Raw genomic sequence first — 22,733 nt, 5'->3', positions numbered from 1 at the left:
AAATACAATTTTCAAGTGAGGTTTACATATGCATATAGATGTAGACATAATTATGGTATGTTACAATGGATCGGAGTTCCTCGCACTACAAAAAGTTATACGAGAGTTCAAGTTTTTATCTGCAGCTGAGATTTGAAAAATAGAACACCTTGAAGTAATTCTAACTTCTAAGGAGTCAGGAGTTAACAAAGCATAGAGATTATAGAAATTCAAGATGTTTGAATCATTATTTTCTTCAATAACAGCTTTTAAAAATACAATTAAATACCAAATTGTGAAGAATAAAAAGCAGATGTTACAAAACATTGAATGCCAACCAGGGTAGGAACCCATGGAAGATTGAAATGCATTCTCTCAGACTCTCACACTATTCTAATCCCATATCAAAAACTTCATGAAGATTGAATTGCAATGTCTACCCCATTGCTCTTTTTGAGCTTTGGATCTTGCAGGCTTCCTGGGTTTGATTACTTTACCAAGAAGAATCATTAAAATGGGAAGAATAGTTCCAATATAATACACACGTCCGAATGCGGCAAGAGTTTCGTGCAGGTTTAGCACCTATTCAAAATTCAGAGAAACAATTGAACACTATTAAAACACCAAATTTGAATGAGTTAAAACTGTGAAGTATAAGCGACTAAACTGAAGGGTTGGAGAGGGAGGGAGAAACTAACCAAGAAACCAACGCTAGAGTAATTTATAACGACAAGTGTATAAGCAAAATTCAAAAACACGAATGCGTTTGCCATTGATGGGGCCGTCACTTGCTGCCATCTGTAAATGGCTGTTTCAAAAGAAACACAGCATGACATGTTAAAAAACAAGAGAAAAGCATACTAGCTTATTCTAATGTATTACCTCTTGAACCAGCAATCATTAACGCCGACTGAACAAAGAAGATGATGTATCCAGGGTACACCCCCTGCAATAATAAAGCCAGAATGTTATAAAGCGCAGATTCAACAATACAACTTACCAGCACAATAAAGCAGTTCTGTCAAGAAATTAAAAAAATTCCTTCAAATTTTAAGGGTAACACTTTTTTGTAATACAAGGACTTAACTTGCAATGCAAGTAACTGGGAAAAAAAAATCAATCAAGATGCAGTGTAAGTTTTACTCACATGCCAAATAACACTGATGGTCTGTGTAGCAAGTAACTAAAAGAATCCGGGTTTCTTACCACTCTGAACAAGCCGCTCATAAACATCTAGTGCGAAACACAAACGATAGCATAATAAGATTTTCACAATTTCAGATTCTGAATCTAGCTTGACTTACAGGCTAAGAGAAGAAAAAAAAATTAATGATGTTCAGAATTTGCAAGTTGTAACTATGCGATCTAAGACTAAGACCTACCTAAATCAAGTTTCATGCCAAACTTTTGAAAGATTGGCTTTGTTCTACTTGAAGAAAAAGAATGCAAAACTCAATAATAAGAAACTCACAACGACGAAGCCATGTGCTGACTTGAATATTCCACACAGTTGGAATTACAACAGAACTCTTTGCAAACTCAACACCTAAAATATTCACATTCTTCGCTGGATCCCATCTTGGCTTTGGTGGAGACGAATTCGCCCAACCACTGAAACCAAGACCAGAGATGATAATAGAAGCTTCTGAAACCGACCAAATAAAATAATACTTCCAACGTGCCGTGAAGCCGGACATATATTGGTAACCAAACTTTTTCCAGAATGCCCATTCTTGGTATATAGGCTCTGTAAACCTGGACATATATTGGTAACCAAACTTTTTCCAGAATGCCCATTCTTGGTATATAGGCTCTGTAAACCTGGACAGAGGAAAATAAGGGACTAGGTACAAATACAAGGCCATGCAGAAACCAGCTTGGATAAGGGCCCGAATGGTTGCTCCATATGGTGATGGTGATGGCCTTTTCGCTTCTTTGTTCCAAATCTGCACAATAATGGAAAAAAGATTAGGACTAAAATCATCACTATTTGTTACTAATTTCTATTACTAGTAATCAAGGCCATCGGTTTTGTTTCTTGTACTATTCTTCCTTCCACTACTATCCTCATAAGTAATTTGTTTAATTAACTCTATAGAGTTCAAATTCAAATTTTAACTTAAGAAAGTTAACTAATTTCCACAATTTCATTTCTTTTCCCCAAGTTTAGGTAGTTAATTGATACTTATGTATATGTAAGTGTAAATAATTTAAAGATAATGTCCTAAACTGTAACTAAATTTGTTAGTTCTGGTTAATCAATAACTTGAATTCAAACATAATTACCCCCTTTCCTTCAGTCCAATCAAGATTGTCCTTCATTTCAAAGACAGCACCAGCAAAGTGACTCCTACAGCAGAGGCAGTAACCAATGTACTCAACCAGAGAAGGTAACTTCGTCAACCTGTATTTCTGTTGGGCTTCGCGTAAACCTTCTTCCTCTTTCAACAATCCATCATTGTAATTAAACTAACAAGAGATGATCTTCAGGGTCAACACCATTAAGGCCCCTACTTAGTAGTAACACACAATAGTCAATAAACTAATCAACCAACCAACATAAATACCATAACCATATGTATATATAGGTAAGCAAAACAACGGAGTTACCACCTTCAATATCAGAAACATGGTACACCTGCAAAGCTACCATATAGTACATCAGCTACTGTATTGGTCATTGTTGAGAACTAATTGGTAGTTGTTACTTAAGTAGTATAATATAAATTAATCCTAAGAAAATTTATTTTATTTAATTAAACTATTTGATTTCCTTGTAAATGAAACAAGCAAATAAGTTTGCAGTAAGCATTATAAAAAAAATAGAAAGTTGGTTATGATTACTCAAATGCAAGGCAAATACAAGAAAAAAATGTTAATCATCTAACATTTTTCTATTTGTAATAATGTAGTCTATCATACTTTACTGGATATATTTGTAAAATATTTTTACTGTACAAACAAATTAAATACATTCAGTTATACATGGCCTTCAATCACAGTAAGAAAATCGTAAACTAACAAAATTAAAAAAAGAAAAGAAAAGAAGAGATGAACGATGAACGAGTCCTCACCAGTGTCATCGATGCCACCATCCTTCCATACATCTCCACTCATGTAATACACATGGCTACACAAACAAACAAACAAACAAACAAACAGTCAAATCTTTTTTTTTCCTTTTTGCCTCTCACTTTAAAAGCCAAAAATTGGAATGAAATGCATGAACGCAACCTTTGTCGTACACTCCTTCTGTTCTGAAATATATGTCACGTGGAAATTTTGGTACGTTAATAACTATGGAAGTGCGTATAATAATAGAATGGATGCAGAAACATTTTTGGATACATAGGTAGCGTACCAGCCAATGAGATAACCGAATCCGAGGAAGAAGGTGAGGATGCCACATCGGGGGCGAAGGAGGAGCATGGAGGAGTAACCAATCATGATCAGGACCAAGAAGTGCATGTTGGAAGACAAACCGAAGGAAATGTAAGAGAGAGAGACGCCGATGCCGGCGGAGTATAGATGCTTAGGGAGGCGGCCGGGGACGATGCGCCACAGGAAGCTGAGAGGAACGGTGGCCGCGAAGCAGAGGAGAAAACGGAGCACGGGGACTGTGACACCGATGGAAGCGGCCATGGGTTCAAGCTCCACCTCCATGGCCATGGCTTCTGATCTCTAGCAATAATTACAATAGGTTGGGTTGGGTTGGTGATGTGCAATGAAATGAGAAGATGATGACGATAACGATAATGAAGAAGGAGGAGGTCGACCTTAGATTTTGAAACACGATTTTTGAATGTGTGGGTTGGTTCTGTGAAAGAGTTTTGCTAACAAGTAGTGAATACATGTGGGAAGTGTTTTATGGAAAAAAAATTAATCTTTTACTCTTATGAAAGTTTAATTTTGGGTGTTTGCTTTGCTACCATTACTATTAATTTATGGAGAACACTTTAATAAAGACATTAAAAATGTCTTTTTTTAAAAACGTTTACACATGTCATGTTATTATTGAATATTCTTATTAAAATCAGTTAATAATTTATTTTTTATTATAAACTAGAACAAAATCGGTTTATTATAGCAACAATAATAAACCCAATTGTCTGCATTATAATTATTAGACCTGATTTAATCTGATCGAATTATATCATCTAAATTGAATATCTTTAAATTTTTTAATAAAAAGACAATTATATCCCTGACTTTTTATTTTTCGAATATTTAAATCCCTAAAAATTTAAAAATACAATTAAATCTCTAAAAAATTTGAATTTATTGTTATTGTTATAAAAAAATCAGTTTTATTCTAATTTGTTAAAAAATTCAAAAATAACCGATTCATTAATACGTCCAATAATAATGCGACACATAAATATCTTTACAAAAAGACATTTTACGCATCTTTATGGGAGCATCCCCTTTAATTTATACGTCCAGAAATTTTATAAGAGGGGCAAATTAAATATAAAATAAATTAAAATATAACATAATAAAAAATCAACAAAATATAAATTATAGTATATAGGTCAAAATTAATAATTATATTATACAAGAATTAACATTCAACTATACATACTTTAAGATTTTGGTATTTTTAAATTTGGTCTGTGATATTTTATATAACTAAAATTATCAATTTATCATCTGAAAGTAAATTTTGAAACATTCTCTTTTTTAACCTATACAATCATGTAATATGTTAAAAATTCGTCTTTCATCTTGTTTTAAAATATTATTTTAATAATTTTTATTGTTTAAAAAATTTATTCAATTATTCCTGTTGTCATAGAAAAAGTCAAAATAATTTTTTTTATAATTATTACTTTTTACATTAATCCAAACTTATATTTTTCAATAACTTTTTAATTATTTATATATTTATACACTTTTATTATTTTTTTATAATACACAATATAATTTATACATATTAAGTTACTAACTTGTAAATTTTTTTTAGTATGTAACATATAAAAATATATTTAATCTATAATATATATATATATATTAATTATATAATAATAATAAATTAATAGTGCTAACTTTTAAAAAAAAAAAAAATTGGGGGACCATGGCCACCTTAGGCCCCCTTGGATCCGTCACTGCGTTTCGGTACATGATATAAAAAGTGAATAAATAAAAATGTCATGTAGATTATATTTATCCATATTAGCATTTATTTCTTGTTTATTTTTTAAAAATATTATATTACAATATATAAAAAAATATCTTCATTAATAGTTATAAAAAGATAAATATATCCTTTTAATTATTTTTGTTAAATGGCTAAATAATCCTTTTATTATCCTTTATTGATATTGATTATTGATAAAAATCTTTGAAAATGAGTGATTGATTGGAAAGTGGTATAATTAAGTGTTGAATGATTAGGATATGGTGAATGAGTATTAAGCCTGAGCAGTAATGGTTTAAGATGGTTTGAAATCTGAATTTAAAAGAGGAATTGGTAGAAATGCATAATTATGAAATTTTGGTAAAAATCAATTCTTAACTAATTTTGATGGGCCATAACTTGGTCTTTAGATCTTTAAATTTTGTGAAACTTATCTTAAATGAAAATTAGATTTGTTTAGTTTATGACGTTCGAAGAACAGACGGAAAATTATTTTTAACAAAAAAGTTATGCACGTTTGAAGTTTATGGTTAAAAAATAAATTCTGCAGAAGTTGCAGAAAATTGAGGTCCTGCATACGCACGACCCATGCGTACGCATGAGGGGTGTTACAGAATTGAAAGAGTTTCGTGTGCATACCATGCGTACGCACAAAAGCCAAGTTATACGTAGCATGACCCATGTGTACACATAACTTGCATTACAGAATTGAATATTTTTCGTGCGCGTTCTACGCGTACGCGCAAAAGGGGAACTTGTGCGTACGCACGACTGTCATGTTTCTTAAGAAAATGATATTTTAGCTGTTTTTGCCTATCCAGTTCACTTTTTCACCTTTTTAACTCCTGTTTAAGGTTCGCTAACTAGTATTTAGGCTTGCAAATGAGTTTGAGCACAATTAAGGGATGGAATTGATAAGTTTGAATAAGATTGTGGGTTGGAATGTCAAGGATACTGATAAGATTGGTGGTGGTCTGATCATATTTGTGCTAGCAAAGGCCAGGGTTATTCCTGCTTGCATACTTGTGCTGGCAAGGGCCCGGGTTATTCTCGCTTGCGTACTACACTGATGATTACTCTTGGCAAGGACGTGGCAAGAAGGACGGTGGTGAATCCCGCTTGCGCATTGAGCTGAATTATACCAAAACAAGTATGGTGATTAATCCTACTTATTTTGTGGTTCTCTGTAGTTGTAAAGGTGGGGGGACATGTATCCTGGATAGCGCTACCTCCAGCAAGAGGTGTAAGGGCACTACCCTCTTAGACCGGCTTTTGATAAAGTCGAGATTATTATATTCCTCACAGAGATGCACGACAGAGAGACAATATCCGGGTTAGCTACTGGATGTGTCGGGTTCTGACACTTTAACCGACATGTGAGATTATTATATCTAACCTAATTTGATTTGAAAATAAAATAAAATAATAAATTATAAACCTAATTGATTTTGTTTGTAAATAAAATTAACTAAAACAAAATAAAATTCAACAAATTAAAAGCCAAATCCAACTAAAGATGTATCCTTTAAGTGAAGTTGATCCGCGTTACTGGCATTAAATGCCAGATTCGGCGTTTAGCGCCCCAGATGGCAGTAACTTCCATTTCAATTCTGTCTTTCTGGCACTAAACACTGGGTTTAGCATTTAGCGCCCCTGGTGGCAGTGAGTTCCTCTTCGTATATAACTTTCTGGCGCTAAACGTTAGGCTTGGCGTTTAGCGTCCCACAAGACATAGGCTTGGCACGAATCTCGAGGCACATGGCGCTAAACGCCCAGGTTCGCGTTTAGTGCCAGCTTGGCAGAATGGTTGCACATGTCCCAAAACCCTTGGGCGCTAAACGCCAGATACGGCGTTTAGCGCTAGCTTAGCAGCTTCTAAATTCTTCTCTTTTCTTGTAAACGAATTCTGCTAAACCGATTTAAACTTCATCTGAAATAATCAAAACAATAGAACGACTCAAAATAGTACCTAAACAGGTTTCAAACACTTGAATCTCAATAAAACTCACTAATTTCATATCTAAAATAACAAAAAAATAAGAAAAAGATGCTCACCCATCATCCCCTGCTTAGGCCAAGAAGCTTTCAATTCGAAACAAAACATATGCATCATTTTAATAATTAAAATAGAAAATTAATGAAAACTAAGAATCAACTAAAAATCAAAGGAAACAATGGTTGGGTTACTTCCCAACAAGTGCTCTTTTAATGTTGATGGTAATCAGTGGCTAAGAAAAAGGGGGTTGAATCTTAGCTCATTTTTGCTGTGTGTAACTTTCTGCCTTTTAAACTAGCTTTAGGAGATATTTTTGCTTTTTATCTCATAACAAGTTAAGATATGTATCATTTTGTGGCCTTGGAAAGCATTCTATCATTCTTTGTTCTTGATATTCCCAGTCACAATCAAGATAGTAACATGAATCATTTTGTGGTGATGAAAAATATCTCATGCAATTTGATAGACCAAAGAGTGATGTAAATTCCATTCTTTCTTCAAAATGCTCTGTATCAAACACAATCACCAAGATTAAAAAAATTAGAATCCTCCTTTGTCACAATTGAGGGAACTCCTTAGCGAGGAAATATAGAAAGCACCTACGACAAGCTATCCAATGAGGAGAAAAATATATGACGTCTGCTTCTTGTTTGCTCTACAAATGAATGAGGAACATCATAATATTATGAGTCCTTTATAGGTTAATTTTTTATTATTTTTTGATGTTTTTGAATTTATTTACAAAAAGATAATAATATAGATCACACACAGTATGATCAAACTGCAATTGGGTGTTGAAGCTTTTTAAGATTTTATTCTTTTTCAAGTTTGATTGGTTTTGTTAACATAGGCTTAAATTATGCAGAGGTCAAGACTACCTTTAACCTACTTGAGCTCTACACTCTCTATCTACACAAACCGCAACCACTTTTGAAGGCGGAAGAAGGGCCTTAGCATTTAACTAAATACATAATTGAAATTAAACTTTCAAAAAAAAAAAAAAAGAGAGAGAAATTACAAAGCAATTTCAAATGTAAGGATTAATGTGAGATGAATAATCACGAATTCCTGCTCCTTCCCATCCCATCCACTCTTCCCACAGGTCCCAATCTGGATCATTCATTCCCCTCATTGCTTCGTCGATGCCTGCATCATCATCGCATGCTTCGTACATTTCCATTTCCATTTCATTGGATTCTCCTCTCAAATTGGACATTACAACCTGCATTCCACATAAGTCACATGGAAACCCCAATTAGATCCGAAATTCTGCTACAACCTATGTGGCCCACGAAAGTTATGGCAATTAGCAATTCCAATCTCAGCATTTTTATTCAAATCAATCATACCAAAGAGGTCATATTTTGACTTAGCATCACCGTCATAAGCATTATCAATATTAAATTCATGCATTACAAAAGCAATAAGCTCAGCAAGAAAACTCACATCATAAGCCTGGTTGATTTGGTGAAACTGCACCCCGCATTTGCTCCCTCTGCATACATCTGGATGGTACTGAAACATAACAAAAGACCAAATATATTAATTAATTAAGAATTATCAAATGTTTCAATCGATTGTGTTACATTTATAATTGTCAAAATCGAACCTATAATTGAACTGGTCAGGTTACTGATTCATTAGTTTAATCGATGAGTTACTGGTTGAACCGATCGTAGTAAATAAAAAATATAAAATAGTTAAAAATCTAAAATTAAAATTTAAAATAAATATATCTTCACTAATATCGGGTTATATTAAATAAGTATATAAAATTCTAGTATTTTTCTATAATAAAATTTTTTTAGTTTTATTTTTATATTAAAGTAAATGTTTTTTTATTTTAATAATTAACTAATTAATTTATATTTATTATATTGTTATATACTATATGTATTTATTGAGAAATAATATTAACAAATATCATATAATCATAAAAAATAATTATATTTTAATTAATAAAAATATTTGATATTTTTTATTTATACATATTTAATTACATCTATATTAATAATTATGAATAATAAAAAATATAATTAATTTAAATATAAGTGAGTATAAAATTAATATAATGTCTAAAAAAATTATTGTACGTTTTTACTTTTTACTATATAATTAATAATTAGCATTTGAAATAATAAGGAACAATATAATTTAGTGGTAAGGAGAGCATGTAGGCATAAAGAAGACCCAGATTCAAATCACAACTTCATCAATTTTAGAATTTTCTCTCGAACGGTTGTACCGGTTTTTATCGGTTTTATCGGTTTTGACCGATTCTTATCCTTAAGTGGTTCGAAGATTGGACCGGACTGGTTGAAAGTTTAATTCGCTAATTTTTCAGTTGAGCCGGCCGGTTCGGTCCGGTTCTATGGTTACACTTCCAATCGATTGAATTTTGAAAAAACACATATTGTCATATAACGGATCAAAGGATAAAAAACTCATTGATTCGCATTGTCAAAATATTTTTGGAGGTCACAATTAATGGAATATATATTTTGTTGTTATTTTTATTTCTAAGTGTTAATAAACATGATAGATGAATAATAAAATAATAATTTATAAAATAGAGGATAGATTTTATAATTAAATAATATATATAAAGGATTAATTTGTAATTAAAATTAAATAAGGACTATTTAATAATTATTAAAAAACTTAAAAAATATATTTTATTACTAAGACCATTTAATAGTCCAAAAGTTATGGGATCGTCGAATTCTTTACTAACCTTCATAACTAGTTTTTTGGGTTAGTTTATTAGTTAGTCACTTGATAAATAATTTTGGTTGCTTGTTATGTGGCATTATCACATTAGAACCTTTTTTCAATGTTCATTTGGGCACAAATTACCAAAAAAAAATAAAATAAAATCTTGTCCCACTAGATGGGGTCAGAGAGACAGTTTATATGTAGATCTCGTTTGACCACCTCATAAATGGTTTTTCTAGGTCTTCTTCTGTCTTTCACCCCTTGTCTATCTTCCATTTTATCCACCCTCCTGACTAGGTGCTCTGTCGGTCTTCTTCTCACATGTCTAAACCACCTGAGACGCGATTCTACCATCTTTTCTATAATAGGTCTACTCCAACTCTCTCTCTCTTATATCTGCATTCCTTATTCTATCCAATCGCGTATGACCACTCATCCATCTCAACATCTTCATCTCTGCCACACTTAACTTATGTTCGTGCTCTCCTTTGGCCGCCCAACACTCTGTACTATAAAGCATAGCCGGTCTGATAGCAGTGCGATAGAATTTATCTTTAAGTTTTAAATGCACTTTTTTGTCACATGTAAAACCAGACACACTCTATTATTTTGACCAACCCGCTTAGATCCTATAATTTACATCTTATTCAATCTCTCCATTATCCTGTATGATGCACCCAAGATACTTAAAACTTTTAACTTTTCGTAGGATGTTTTCTCCAATCTTCAGCTTTACATTAGGGTTTTTCCTTTGCCAGCCGAACTTACATTCCATATATTCCGTATTTCTATGGCTTATGCACAGGCTATACACTTCTAGAGCTTTTCTCTATAAATCTAACTTCTTATTTAGGTCTTCTCTTGACTCTTCCATAAGGACGATATCATCGGCAAAAAGCATGCACCATATCACAGACTCTTGGATATGTTCTGTGAGTACTTCCAAGACTAATATAAAAAGGTATAAACTTAAGGATGATCCCTGGTGTAATCTTATACTAATAGGAAATTTCTCCATCACACCACCTTGAGTCTTCACACTAGTTGTAACTCCATCATACATGTCTTCAATTGCACAAATATATGCAATCTTTACTCTCTTCCTTTCAAAACCTTCCATAAGACCTCCCTTGGCACCCTATCATACGCTTTTTTCTAAATCAATAAACACCATACGTAGATCCCTTTTATTACTACGATACCTCTCCATCATTCTTCTTAATAGGTATATAGCTTCAATAGTAGATCTGTCTAGCATAAAATCAAATTATTTCTCTGTTACTTGTGTCTCTTACTCAGCATCCATTCTATCACCATTTTCCAAACTTCATGGTATGGTTCATGAGCTTGATCCTTCTATAGTTTTCGAAATTTTGTATATTTTCCTTATTCTTGTAGATAGGTACAAATGTGCTCTTTTTCCACTCATCTGACATTTTCTTTGACCTTAAAATCTCATTAAAAAACTTGATTGACCAACTGATGCCTTTCTCTCCAAGGCCCTTCCAAACTTCGATTGAAATATTATCGGGTCTTACTGCCCTGCCATTTTTCATCTGCTTTATAGCCTTTTTTTTTACTTCGAAGTCTCGAATCCTTGGATAGTAGTCGAAGTTTTGATCTTCTTTCCTCATGCATAACCGACCAAGACTCGAAAGAGTCTTCTGTCCTTCATTAAATAATTCGTAGAAGTAGGTCTTCCACCTTTCATTGATCTTCTCATCTTGAGCCAAAACCTCTCCATCTTTATCCTTTATGCAGTTAACCTAATCCAAGTATCTTGTTCTTCTTTCACGGCTTTTTGCAATTCTATATATACATTTTTCTCCTTTTTTCGTGCCTAAAGACTGGTAGAGACCATCATATGCTCTTATTCTTGCTTCGCTTACAACCACTTTTGTCTCCTTCTTAGCCGCCTTATATTTTTTCTAATTAACTGCATTGTGGCACAAAAATCACTCTTTAAAGCACTTTCTTTTAGCCTTTATCTTTTTTTGTACACTCGTATTCCACCACCAGGACTTCTTGTCTCTTAGTCCTATCCCTCTAGATTCACCAAAACTTTTTTTGCTGTTCTTCTAATAACTTCTGCCATCTCCCTTTACATCTCCTTCGTGCTTTCATTCCCTTTCCACTTTGCCTATTCTCCTACCCCTCTTAGGAAGCTTCTTTGTTCCTCACCTTTTATTCGCCACCACCCCATCATTGGGTTTTTTGTATGATGTATTTTCTTCAACTTTTGCTGAACACAAAAATCCATGACGAGCATCCTATGTTGTGTTGTTAAACTCTCTCCAAGAATAATTTTACAATTAATGCAAAATTTTCGGTCGACTCTCCTCAACAAGAAGAAGTCCATTTGAGAGCTTGTCATGCCACTTCTATAGGTTATAAGATGTCCGTCTCTCTTTTTAAAACATATATTTGCGATGAGAAGGTCAAAGGTTGAGGAAAAGTCTTAAATAATTTTACCCTCAATATTGACTATCCCGAAACCATGGATTCCGTGAATACTTCCATTTCTAGTCACTTCTCTTCCAACATGGCCATTTAAATCTCCTCCTAAGAAAATCTTATTTTCCGAAGGTATGTCTTGGACTAAACTCTCTAGATCCTCCCAAAACCTTATCTTGTGTTGCTCGTCCAAACCACTTGCGCTGCATAGGTGCTAATCACATGAAAAGTATCTCTTTCCACCATAAGTTTGATAGAGATGATTCGATCACCCACCCTCTTGACATCCACTACGTCCTTCTTCCACTGCTTATCCACGAAAATACCTACCCCATTCCTATTATTCACCTTTCCTGTATACCAAAATTTGAATCCGAAGGTATCCAACTGCTAGCCTTCGCGCCGACCCATTTTGTTTTTTTGTAGGCACATGATGTTAATTTTTCTCCTTCTCATGGTATCTACCACCTCCATGAATTTTTCCGTTAGGACATATCCCAAATCTCAACATTCTGTCGCTCTGACCTTTACCTTTACCTTTTTCTTTTTAAACTAGCTTATTTACCCTCGTCCGTTCACGAAAACGCGGGAATCCGTGCTCATTTAACACTACACCTGGGCACTGATACAACAGCTCTTGCTCATTTGACACTGTACGCGAGCCATACAGCGCGTTGCTTCCAGGCAACAACCTAGCTTTAGTGCAATAACATCTTTAATCCATGTCATAAAAATTTGACTAATAAGTTTTTATGTTGATCGTCAAAAGTCTGACAACCCTCCTCCTTTATTCGGGTTTGGAACTAATTATGTAGTGTAGATGTAGCATAATCAGAGTTTCATTTGGGCACAAATTAATTTGTTAAAATAGATTTATCTTGTAATTTTTTTTAGCATATTTGAGGAAAAAGATTAATAATCAAAGTAAAATCACCATTTTTATTGTTTGAAAAGTTGCAATTTTCATTTAACACATTCTTTTTATAATTCCAAAAAAGAAAAAAAAGTCTTTAGAGCGCAATAATTTTTCATTTACACATCTCAACATAATTTTCTTTACTTCTTAAAATAAATAATATTGGAAAAAACTATAATCTTGTTTAAGGAAACTCATGCAACGAATTCAAACACATGTTGAGTTTTTCCATTCAATAAATAAATGTCACATGTCGTAACACGTTTATACATTTTTGTAGAGTTAATACTTAAAGTGGTTCATGAACTTATATTGGCAATCGAGTCTTAAAGTCATCCCTAACCTTATATTGGTCCCAATGTTATCTCTGAATTTAACAAAAATGACTCACAGTCGTCCTTTAAACATTTTTCGAAAAATATTCTTTAACGGCATGATGACGGGCGGAGAGATGTCACGGTGGATAAGTAACAACTATATGACGTGACTGTTATCGTTATTTAACTCAATTTAGTCCCTAAAGTGGTTTATAACCCTAATGCCCAATTTGAGTTCTAATTTGAGTTCCAGATAGTTGTGTTCCACCATTAGAAGTCACCTTCTTTCTTCTTCTCTGCTCTCCGTCTTCTTCTCCACCGCATCTCCTCCAACCAAAGCAGCATAATCAAATAGGATGAACTCAAATGACATCCATGCAAATCCAATTTAGCCTCTGATGAATCACACAAGAATCCAGTAATTCCTTACCTATCATAGGCTCCCCTCCTTCCCATCTAACATTGAACTTCTCAATCGACAGTGGCAACTCATTTAGTTGCGCCATCATTCTCGTGATTTTCGGGCAAGAGTTTGATACAGAATTGTAGGTTCTGATTGAGAATGAGATGCTTGAGCTTCTCGTCTTCTTAAGCCAGAAAATCATTTTCATGTGCTCACCATGAGTGCCAAAAATTGAAAGAACCATATTGGCGCAAACAGTATCAACACTATAAGAAAAAATAATATTTGTAACAAAAAAATTTCTTACAAAAAATTGAAATTTTGTAACAAACTTTTCTGATATTTTGTAACAAACTTTTCTGATACAAAAAACCAGAAGTCGATACAAAAGTGGTAACAAATTTTGATCTTCAAAATATTTTTGGTGACAATCTATTTTTTTCTATCATAAAATTTTATTACAAAATGTAAATTGATTTTGTAACATTTTTTTTCTTTAGTTACAAAAGTAAAATAATTATTTTGTAACAATTTTTTTAATACAAATTGCATGCATAATTTACTAAATTATTTTTTTAATTAACTAATATTTAACTATTTTACTAAGCAAGTCTACATTTATATAATATGTAAACATACATAATTCAAACATGCCTCATTTAGCTAAAATTGTTTTAAAACAAAATAACATTAGTGAGTACATTGAACCAAAAGTTAAAAGTTTTAACATAGATTAGTGTCTCTATGAATCAAAATATTCTTGAGCCCTCAAAGTAGCATGTGGTCATCATTTCAACACTCCTGTAAATAAGAAAAACCAAAACAAAAAGTTAGGTGCATAGTCAAAAGTTCCTTAAGTTCAAAAAGTTTCTAAATTTTCAAAACAAACAAGTTTGTATGCACTTCTCAACAATTCAAAATGCCAAAACAAGTGATACACATGTATGTGTAGAGCACATAATCAAGTAAATATCAATCACAAGTAAGTGACATAAATTAAAACAATTTGGTGTTGACTAAGTTAGAAACATAAAGAAACATGTAAGCCAAAGAAAATTCAAACATCAAATTCCAATGAAGCATAAAAGTCACAAGGTTGAGACAAGACTTAAAAAATTCATGCCCTATGTGACTTAAGGTAAGTTAGGCATGAATAAAATAAATCAAATTAGGCACATAGGTAAAAAGAAATCTTCAACCTTGTGAGAGCATGCAAAAGAGGCTCTTCTTTTAAAAGAATTTCGAGTTCGTGGTCAATTTAAAAATTCACTTGAACTATTCAATGCATAGGAGTAATTTAGTATGAAAAAAAAATGGCAAAGAATGTTAAAGAAGCGAAGGACCTAAACCGAAGAGACAGCAAAGACACCTCCATCAGTGACTCCATAGACAGCGCGGAGCTCAGTGGTGGTCACGGCAGCTTCCGGCGAGCCCAGCAACGACAGTAGCAGCAGTGGTGGCCTCCGTCATTCTTCTTCGCGTGTCTCTCTGTCTCGTTCTACTTCTCGACAGCGACAATGCGGGGCAGCGGCGAAGGCGCAAAGAACACCCCTCCTCCTCTTCTTTGCGGCTGGGACGAGGTCTCCGGTGGCAGCGGCGGCATTGGAGGCTTCAGTGGCAAACGAAATGGCCTTCTCCTCCTCTCTTCGTCGCGTCTCCTTCCTCTGTCTCTCTTTCTCTCGTGCACTGTTGCCTTCTCTATGGTGGAACTCAACAAAGACGGCGGCGACCTCAACCACGGCGGCTTGGCCGCGACGAAGGCGGCCCCCTTCCTCCCTCGTTTTCCTCGCGCTCTTTGCCCTCTCTTCCTTCCTCTTCTCCGTTCTTCTTATTTCTCCCTTCTCCCTCTTTGTCTTTGAGTGTGCGTGTATTAATGGATTTAGGACACAAATTAGGGATTTTGTGTATTAGGGTTAGAATTAGAAATTTTCATAATAATTTTATAAAATATTTAAAATAAAATAATAATTTAAAATTTAAATATGATATTGTAAAGATTATTTTTAAAAAGTATAAAATTTTATTTATCAATAAATCAATGTACTCAAATAATTATTTTTAATTTAAATTATAAAATAAACATACTAATCACATTTTACAAAATACAATTTAAATTAAAAAATATCTTAAATTAAATTATACATTGCTTTTATTACTGGATTTTAATTTCAAATTATATGAAATAACTAATAATAAGATCTTTAATAATAATTATATAAAAATATTATTTAATTATAAATTCTCAAATTATTTTTAAATAAACACTAATTAAGATAAAATTGGAGATAATTAAATTAATTTTTTTATTCATAAAAATTAAAGTATGTAATTAAAAAATTTCTAAAAAATTATTTTGAATAAATATAATAAATTATAAATGACTTATTATTTAATTTTTGAAATAATTTTAAACTCAAATATCGTTCATTTGACTTTAATATTTTTAGTAAAATAAATTTTTGAATATAAAATCTTAAATAAATATAATAAATTATAAATTATTCATTATGTTAATTTTTAAAAATTTGAATTCTTATATTTAATATGTTGAAATAAAATTTTTTATTAGTTACAAAAAATCTTTGAATTTTGTGACAAATTAAATTTTTGTTACAAAATATTTAGAGTTTTTGAAACAAATATATATTTTGTTACAAAATATTTTGAATTTTTGTAACAATATAATCTTTTGTTACAAAATAATATTTTGCAACAAAACAACAATTCGATACAAAAGCCAACATAACTTGTAACAAAAAAATCACGTCGTTACAAAATATTGAAATGTTTTGTAACAAATTTTTTTGTTGTTACAAAATATTCTTATTTTGTAACAATAACTAAATATTGTTACAAAAATACATAATTTGTAACAATTTTAAATTTGATACAAATTTTTTGTTACAAATGCTCTATTTTCTTGTAGTGCAATCTCAAAGCCACCTCTCTTCATTTGATTCACAACTCTCTGCAAATCATGGAACAACTCCAACCTCTCATAATCATACATAATGGACTTCAACTCAAAAGCTGAAGGGTCAATCTCTCCACCATTGCCTCTCAAATTCTCGGCTTCACGAGGCCTATCCATTGCACACAAATCACTAACCATATATCAAAAATCCTGCATTTTATGTAAACAGAGGGAGAACTACGAAGAAGCTAGTTCAGGTAACAGTAAGCAATATCAAAATGGCAAAACCTTTCTGTGAGCCTCACTTGGAGTGTGACTCAAGTAACTTACAGTAGAAAAGAGCAAGCTCTCTATTTCAAGATTGGAGCTTGGAAGTGGCCTCAAAGACCAGAACTTCAGCTTCCTCAGAACAACCCAATTGATCAAGAAGCGCTATAAGGTCAGAAACAATGGCAAGGTTCCAAGTGAACTAGAGAGCTTAGGCGATACATGAATAAAGCTGTAAAATTTAGGGAAATTAAAAGATGGGAAAAGAAGAAAAGGGTTTAGGATTTACGGCACTACAGGGAGAGCGAGAGAAGAGAGGTGAGAAAAGGAGGAGGAAGGAGATAGAAAAAGAGAGAGAGAGTGGATGGAGCAACCGATTTGGGAGAAACATTAACAAATCGGCGTTTCTATGCTATTTGGGCAACAAATAAAAAACAACATCGTTTTGGAAGTCCGGTGTGGCTTCCGTCAATCCAAGTCATCTTTCCGTTACCGAAAAATGCTTCAGGGACTATCGTGAGTCACTTTTGTTAAATTCAGGGACAATATTGGGGCCAATATAAGTTTAGGGACAACCTTGAGGTTCGATTACAAGTTTAGGGACCACTTTAAATATTAACTCTTTTTGTTTTAATTTTTTTTTTCATTGGATTGAAACTTAAAAGCTAAAAGATGATATTACATAATATATATGTTTTTTAATCTACCTAATGCCAAAAGATGATATCACATAACATGTTTTTTATCTATCTACCTACCTTTCAAATCATATATAATGAATATGAATTAAAATATATGAATTCTTGCATTTTATTTCAGCAGGTCATTCCAAATAGGTTGATCAAACAATCTTTCAACCCTTTTAAAGAACAACACTCTTCTTATTGAACTATAACACAAGGAGAATCAAAGAAAAGAAAAAAAAAAACATTAGAAGTGAAAGGTAACTTGAAGCACAAGTAACAAGAGGCAGAGGAGGCTACAAAATTCCATCCATCATTTAGTTGTAAGGGGTTGATAGAGCTTTCTCCAATAAATGGATGGTGGAAACATTAGTCTTAAAGGACAAAGCCATAACTCTGTCATCAATGGTAGCAGAGGTGTTAAATAAGTTATTGGGAACTAATATAAGGCCAGGACTAGCACTACCCAAAGAAGAAATAGAGAAAGCAGGGTTTTCGGTATCTTCATTTAGTTGAAAGTGGATAAGTCCTTTTGGGAACACAAACATGTCCCCAGTTTGAAGTCTACTAGTGTAAAGTTTGTTATTTGTGTCTACAAATCCAACTAGAAGATTCCCTTGAACAACAAGGAGCAGCTCCGACGCGCGAGGGTGCACGTGCGGGGGGCTAACGTCCCCCGGACGGAATCCAAGGAGAATGGTGGACACACTCAGCCCATCCAAGGCTGGGAATTCATCCTTGCTTGCCCTCAAATACTGAAAATATGAGGGCGAACCGGTTTGTCCAACCCATTCGCGCATGCCGGTGAAGGTGAAGAAGCTCCCGTTAATAGGGACACCGGCCGGGGCTATGAAGTCACCAAGGATATCTGGATCACCACATATTGATGTTTGCACCATGGCAAATACACAAACCATCAATGAAACAATTTTGAAGCTAGTGAACAACATTGTTATATATAATATAACTGGATGATGAAGTGCATGGTGTGATCAACACTTATTTATAGTGGTTTTGTAATTTTGTTTGCATCCATAGGTTTTCTGTATGATAACAACTATGAAGATTACGAAGTAAAATTCCTTTCACAATAATGCGGCTGTTTTTGTTGTGGCATGTGTAGGATGGTTGTTTTTTTATTATAAAAAAAGTCTGTTACATTGTTGAATTTGGATTATGCATGCAAAGTTTAACTCAAAAATCGATACAATTAGGAAATGTTTTACAAAACTTAATGCTTGTTCTTACATGTAATTTTAGAATGTTAACAAGAATCGGTCTGCAGGACCTTACCACTATAAGAGGGAAAATCATTTGCTCTGTTCTTTGTTGTTCTCACTGTATTATTCCAAACTTTAACTAAAATTATTTTTATGAAATGATTGAAATATAATTAATGGACAAAAAACTATTTTTAAATCTTATATTTTTGAAAAATCTTTTAAAAAAATATTACTCAAAAAATTTTTTTTTTTTACAATCTCATCTAAACAGCGTGTAAGTGCTAAAAATAAATGTCCTAAACACATTTGAGTAATTACATTTAGATTTTACCATATCTACTGTAATTCCATTTTCATGTCAGAATAAAAAAAAAGAAGAGAAATGATGTTTGTATTATTTTTTGTATATATATTTTTTATATTTTTATGTGGTATAAAAGATAAATTTGTTATCAATCAATGTTAATAACAAAAGTAAAAAATGCGAAAAAAAAAAAGTATACGAGAAAGATATGTATTAAAAGGAAATGAGAAAGTGGGTATACTTATTAGGTTACGTAGTCATAGCATGCAATCCTCGTCACGAAACTAATTAATGCTTGTTTTCATCATTATTTCTATCTTCTTTTATATTTCTCTATTTTATTATTTTTTTTAGTCGATTGTTAGTTAGAAAAAAGAGTGTGTTAATTTTCTAATAAAATAAAACTGTTGTGAATAGACAGTGAAATGAGATTGTAAATTGATTATTTACTAAAAAAAACATATTATAAAGAATTTAAACCTAATTCAATTCCAGTATAAAATTTAAAATTAATGCTCACCATGAAAGACAAGATATTTTTTGTGAGATAATATTTAATTTGGTCCTTGAACTTACACGCGAGTCTCAATTTAGTCCTTGAAGTTTCAATTGTCTCTATTTAGTCCCCGAAATTTATAAACGTGCCTCATATTAGTCCCTGAGACCATTTTTAGTATAAAAACGTTAATAGAGCGCTGTTGTAGACTATCACATGTCACGTTAAAACTTGTAAAATGATGCAGTTTTGGTTTTGACATTTAAATAGCTCAAAAACGACATTGTATTACTTATTTTGTTAGGTAAAATTTTAATAAACACCATTTAGGATGTTGTTTTTAGGTTATTTGAGTGCCAAAACCAAAACGACATCATTTTACAAAGTTTAGTGTGGCATCCGGCTGTCACGACAGTGTTCCGTTAACGTTTGTACGTTAAAAATTGTTTCAAGGACTAACATGAGTTATGTTCACAAAGTTTGGGGACTAAATAGAGGCGTGTAAGTTCAGGGACCAAATTGAGTATTATCTCATTTTTTTATTACTATATAATTCGAATATCCAAAGTACAATAAACCATAACATTAGGAGAAAGAAAAGGAAAAATAATAGGAGATAACTTGAAGCACACGTAACACAAAAGCATAAGAGATTATAAAGGATGTCATAAAGTTTCTCTCAATTGTATGGCGTTGACAAAGCTTTCTTCAAGAGTTGAATAGTGGAAACGTTTGTCTTAAAGGACAAAGCCAAAACTCTGTCATCAATGGCAGCTGAGGTGTTAAACAAGTTGTTAGGAACTAATATAAGGCCAGGACTGGCACTACCCAATGAAGATACAGAAATAGCATGGTTCTTAGGATCTTCATTGAGTTGGAAGTGGATAAGTCCTTTTGGGAATACAAACATATCCCCTGTTTGAAGCTTCTGAGTGAAGAGCTTATTGTTTGTGTCCACAAATCCAACTACAAGGCTTCCCTCAACAACGAAGAGTAGCTCCGACGCACGAGGGTGGATGTGCGGTGGACTAACGTCTCCCGGACGGAATCCAAGGATAATAGTTGCCACACTCAGTCCATCAAGAGCCGCAAATTCTTCCTTGCTCGCCCTCAGATACGTGAAATATGAGGGCGGAGCAGATTGTTGCACAAATGCGCGCATACCAGTGTAGGTGAAATATTTCCCATCAATAGGGAATCCGTCTGGAGCTATGAAATCACTCGGGATATCTGGATCACCTGCCATTGTAGTTTGTACAATGACAGATGCAGATATCACGAGTGAGAGAATTTTAACAATAGTAGAAGAAGACATTGTTATATGATTATAGCTTCAATAATGAAACTTAATTGTTGCTAGAGGCTAATTAAGAAGAGGTGATTGCATGAAGTGTGGTTTTATGTGTGATAACAACTAGGGAGATTACAAAGTAAAATTGTATTGATTATGCGGCTGTTTTTGTTGTGACTGCTTCATCAAAACTGAATGGTTGATTGAACAGCTCATAAGTGGAATAGGATATTCAAAATCGATAGAATTTGTGAATGTTTTATATAACTTACTGCTTGTTTTTACATGTCCTTTTAGATGCCATCAAGCATTGGTCTGCTGGGAAAATAGTCTGATCTGTTCTGTTTTGTTATTGTCTTCCGAAATTTGATTAAATTAGATTGATTTCAGTTATGAAATGGATAAGAGACTCTAAATTTTATGATAAAAAATTGAACATGAAGGATAGAACATTATTCTTGTAACATTACAGCTATTATATTCGAAAATATTATACATCTTGGGACAGAAGTAAATACCCAAATCAATTCTTAAAGAATGTTTTATTGAACACTTTAATGGGGACCTCATTTGGGATATGATGTTAGTGAGGATATCTGGATCACCAGCCATTGTTGTTTGCACAATAGCAAATGCAATTATCATCAATAATGAGAGAACTTTAGAGTTAGTTGAATCAGACATTGTTATAATTATAATCAAGATGATGATATGAAATGATTGGTGTTAGGGACACATTTATCTGTGTAATTGCAGGCCATTTGTATGATAACAACTATGAAAGTGCTTTTCAATTTTATGATCCTCTTAATTTCTCAGGAAAAGTAAAGTACTTAATATTATTATATTCAAGCTTCATAGTATTTTGGGCTGTTTTTGCAACTTCTGCTTGTCATGATATGTCCTTTTGGCAATACAGGATCCTAAGCCCATGTGGGAAAAGAATTTGCACTGTTTTTCTTTTGTTACTGTATTTCAAGATTTAATAAAAAGATACTCTATTATTCACCGAAAAAAAAAAAAAGATACTCTATTGTACATATTAAAGTTGTACAGAGAGTATAAATTTTTTTTATAGTTATTTTTTATTATTGTTCAAAATGTGGATTCTAGTTTTCTCAATTTCTCTTTCATCCCATAAAAAAATATCAATAAAATTACATTTTTACCATATAATTCACTTTTAATAAATTGAAAAGCTTTTAAGTACACCAGTATACTAATATTTCAATAAATTTTAACTGTTGATCTTAATTATATATATTTTTTATAATTAAGATCAACGGTTAAAAATCTCTGAAATATCATTATACTGATTTAGTTAAAAGTTTTTCTAATAAATTTATTTGTTATGAAGTTCATTGGATGAAGCATGAAATATCTCTTGAGCTGCTAATATTTTTGGAACAGCTGTACCTTACTAATGCTCTCAACGGACATTTTTAGAAATACTATGCTTCATGATTCTGTGATTTTCTGAAAAGTCATTAGCTTAGTACTGCTGTGTATAATTGCTTTTATAGAATGAAACTTAGTCCACAGAAATTATTTTCACAATAAATTTCAATTCAAGATTAATTATGTGTTGTTCACACTTGAGAGATTTCATCCACTCAAATGCATCATTACACTTCCCCA

At 32.6% G+C, this 22,733-nt stretch overlaps 3 protein-coding genes and 1 pseudogene across 4 annotated transcripts; all 4 read right to left on the bottom strand.

Annotated features, from left to right (window-relative positions):
• Positions 1-273: 273 nt before the first annotated feature.
• Positions 274-3,794, bottom strand: LOC107610387 (lysophospholipid acyltransferase 1-like; annotated as a pseudogene). Its single transcript, XR_015896030.1, has 7 exons — positions 3,341-3,794; positions 3,054-3,109; positions 2,266-2,489; positions 1,451-1,925; positions 862-925; positions 678-787; positions 274-561 (listed from the first exon to the last, which is right to left on the bottom strand). The product of XR_015896030.1 is annotated as a lysophospholipid acyltransferase 1-like (transcript).
• A 4,154-nt stretch (positions 3,795-7,948) lies between these two features.
• LOC107610388 (chaperone protein dnaJ 8, chloroplastic-like) lies at positions 7,949-8,648 on the bottom strand. The gene is made up of 2 exons (XM_021110245.2): positions 8,559-8,648; positions 7,949-8,334 (listed from the first exon to the last, which is right to left on the bottom strand). The coding sequence occupies exons 1-2, from the start codon at positions 8,634-8,636 to the stop codon at positions 8,140-8,142; spliced, it is 273 nt and encodes a 90-aa protein (XP_020965904.2). The 5' UTR covers positions 8,637-8,648; the 3' UTR covers positions 7,949-8,139.
• Positions 8,649-18,098: 9,450 nt separating this feature from the next.
• On the bottom strand, positions 18,099-18,731 carry LOC107610389 (putative germin-like protein 9-2). Its single transcript, XM_016312446.3, has one exon. The coding sequence runs from the start codon at positions 18,729-18,731 to the stop codon at positions 18,099-18,101; it is 633 nt and encodes a 210-aa protein (XP_016167932.1).
• A 1,752-nt stretch (positions 18,732-20,483) lies between these two features.
• LOC107610390 (germin-like protein 9-3) lies at positions 20,484-21,252 on the bottom strand. The gene has a single exon (XM_016312447.3). The coding sequence runs from the start codon at positions 21,117-21,119 to the stop codon at positions 20,484-20,486; it is 636 nt and encodes a 211-aa protein (XP_016167933.1). The 5' UTR covers positions 21,120-21,252.
• Positions 21,253-22,733: the final 1,481 nt, after the last annotated feature.

This window comes from Arachis ipaensis, chromosome B8 (assembly GCF_059453495.1).
Source record: "Arachis ipaensis isolate K30076 ecotype BB chromosome B8, ASM5945349v1, whole genome shotgun sequence".
In the NCBI taxonomy this organism is placed as follows: Eukaryota; Viridiplantae; Streptophyta; class Magnoliopsida; order Fabales; family Fabaceae; genus Arachis; species Arachis ipaensis.
This window is presented reverse-complemented; position numbering and strand designations above follow the sequence as displayed.

What these genes read in the sequence shown, in the direction of transcription:
- LOC107610388 (XM_021110245.2), bottom strand. Translation starts at nt 8,636, where the DNA reads ATGTTTCAGTACCATCCAGATGTATGCAGAGGGAGCAAATGCGGGGTG. An exon ending in AAATCAACCAGGCTTATGAT is followed by an intron (nt 8,335 to 8,558) that starts GTGAGTTTTCTT and finishes TGTGGAATGCAG; the next exon opens with GTTGTAATGTCCAATTTGAG.
- LOC107610389 (XM_016312446.3), bottom strand. Translation starts at nt 18,731, where the DNA reads ATGTTGTTCACTAGCTTCAAAATTGTTTCATTGATGGTTTGTGTATTT.
- LOC107610390 (XM_016312447.3), bottom strand. Translation starts at nt 21,119, where the DNA reads ATGTCTTCTTCTACTATTGTTAAAATTCTCTCACTCGTGATATCTGCA.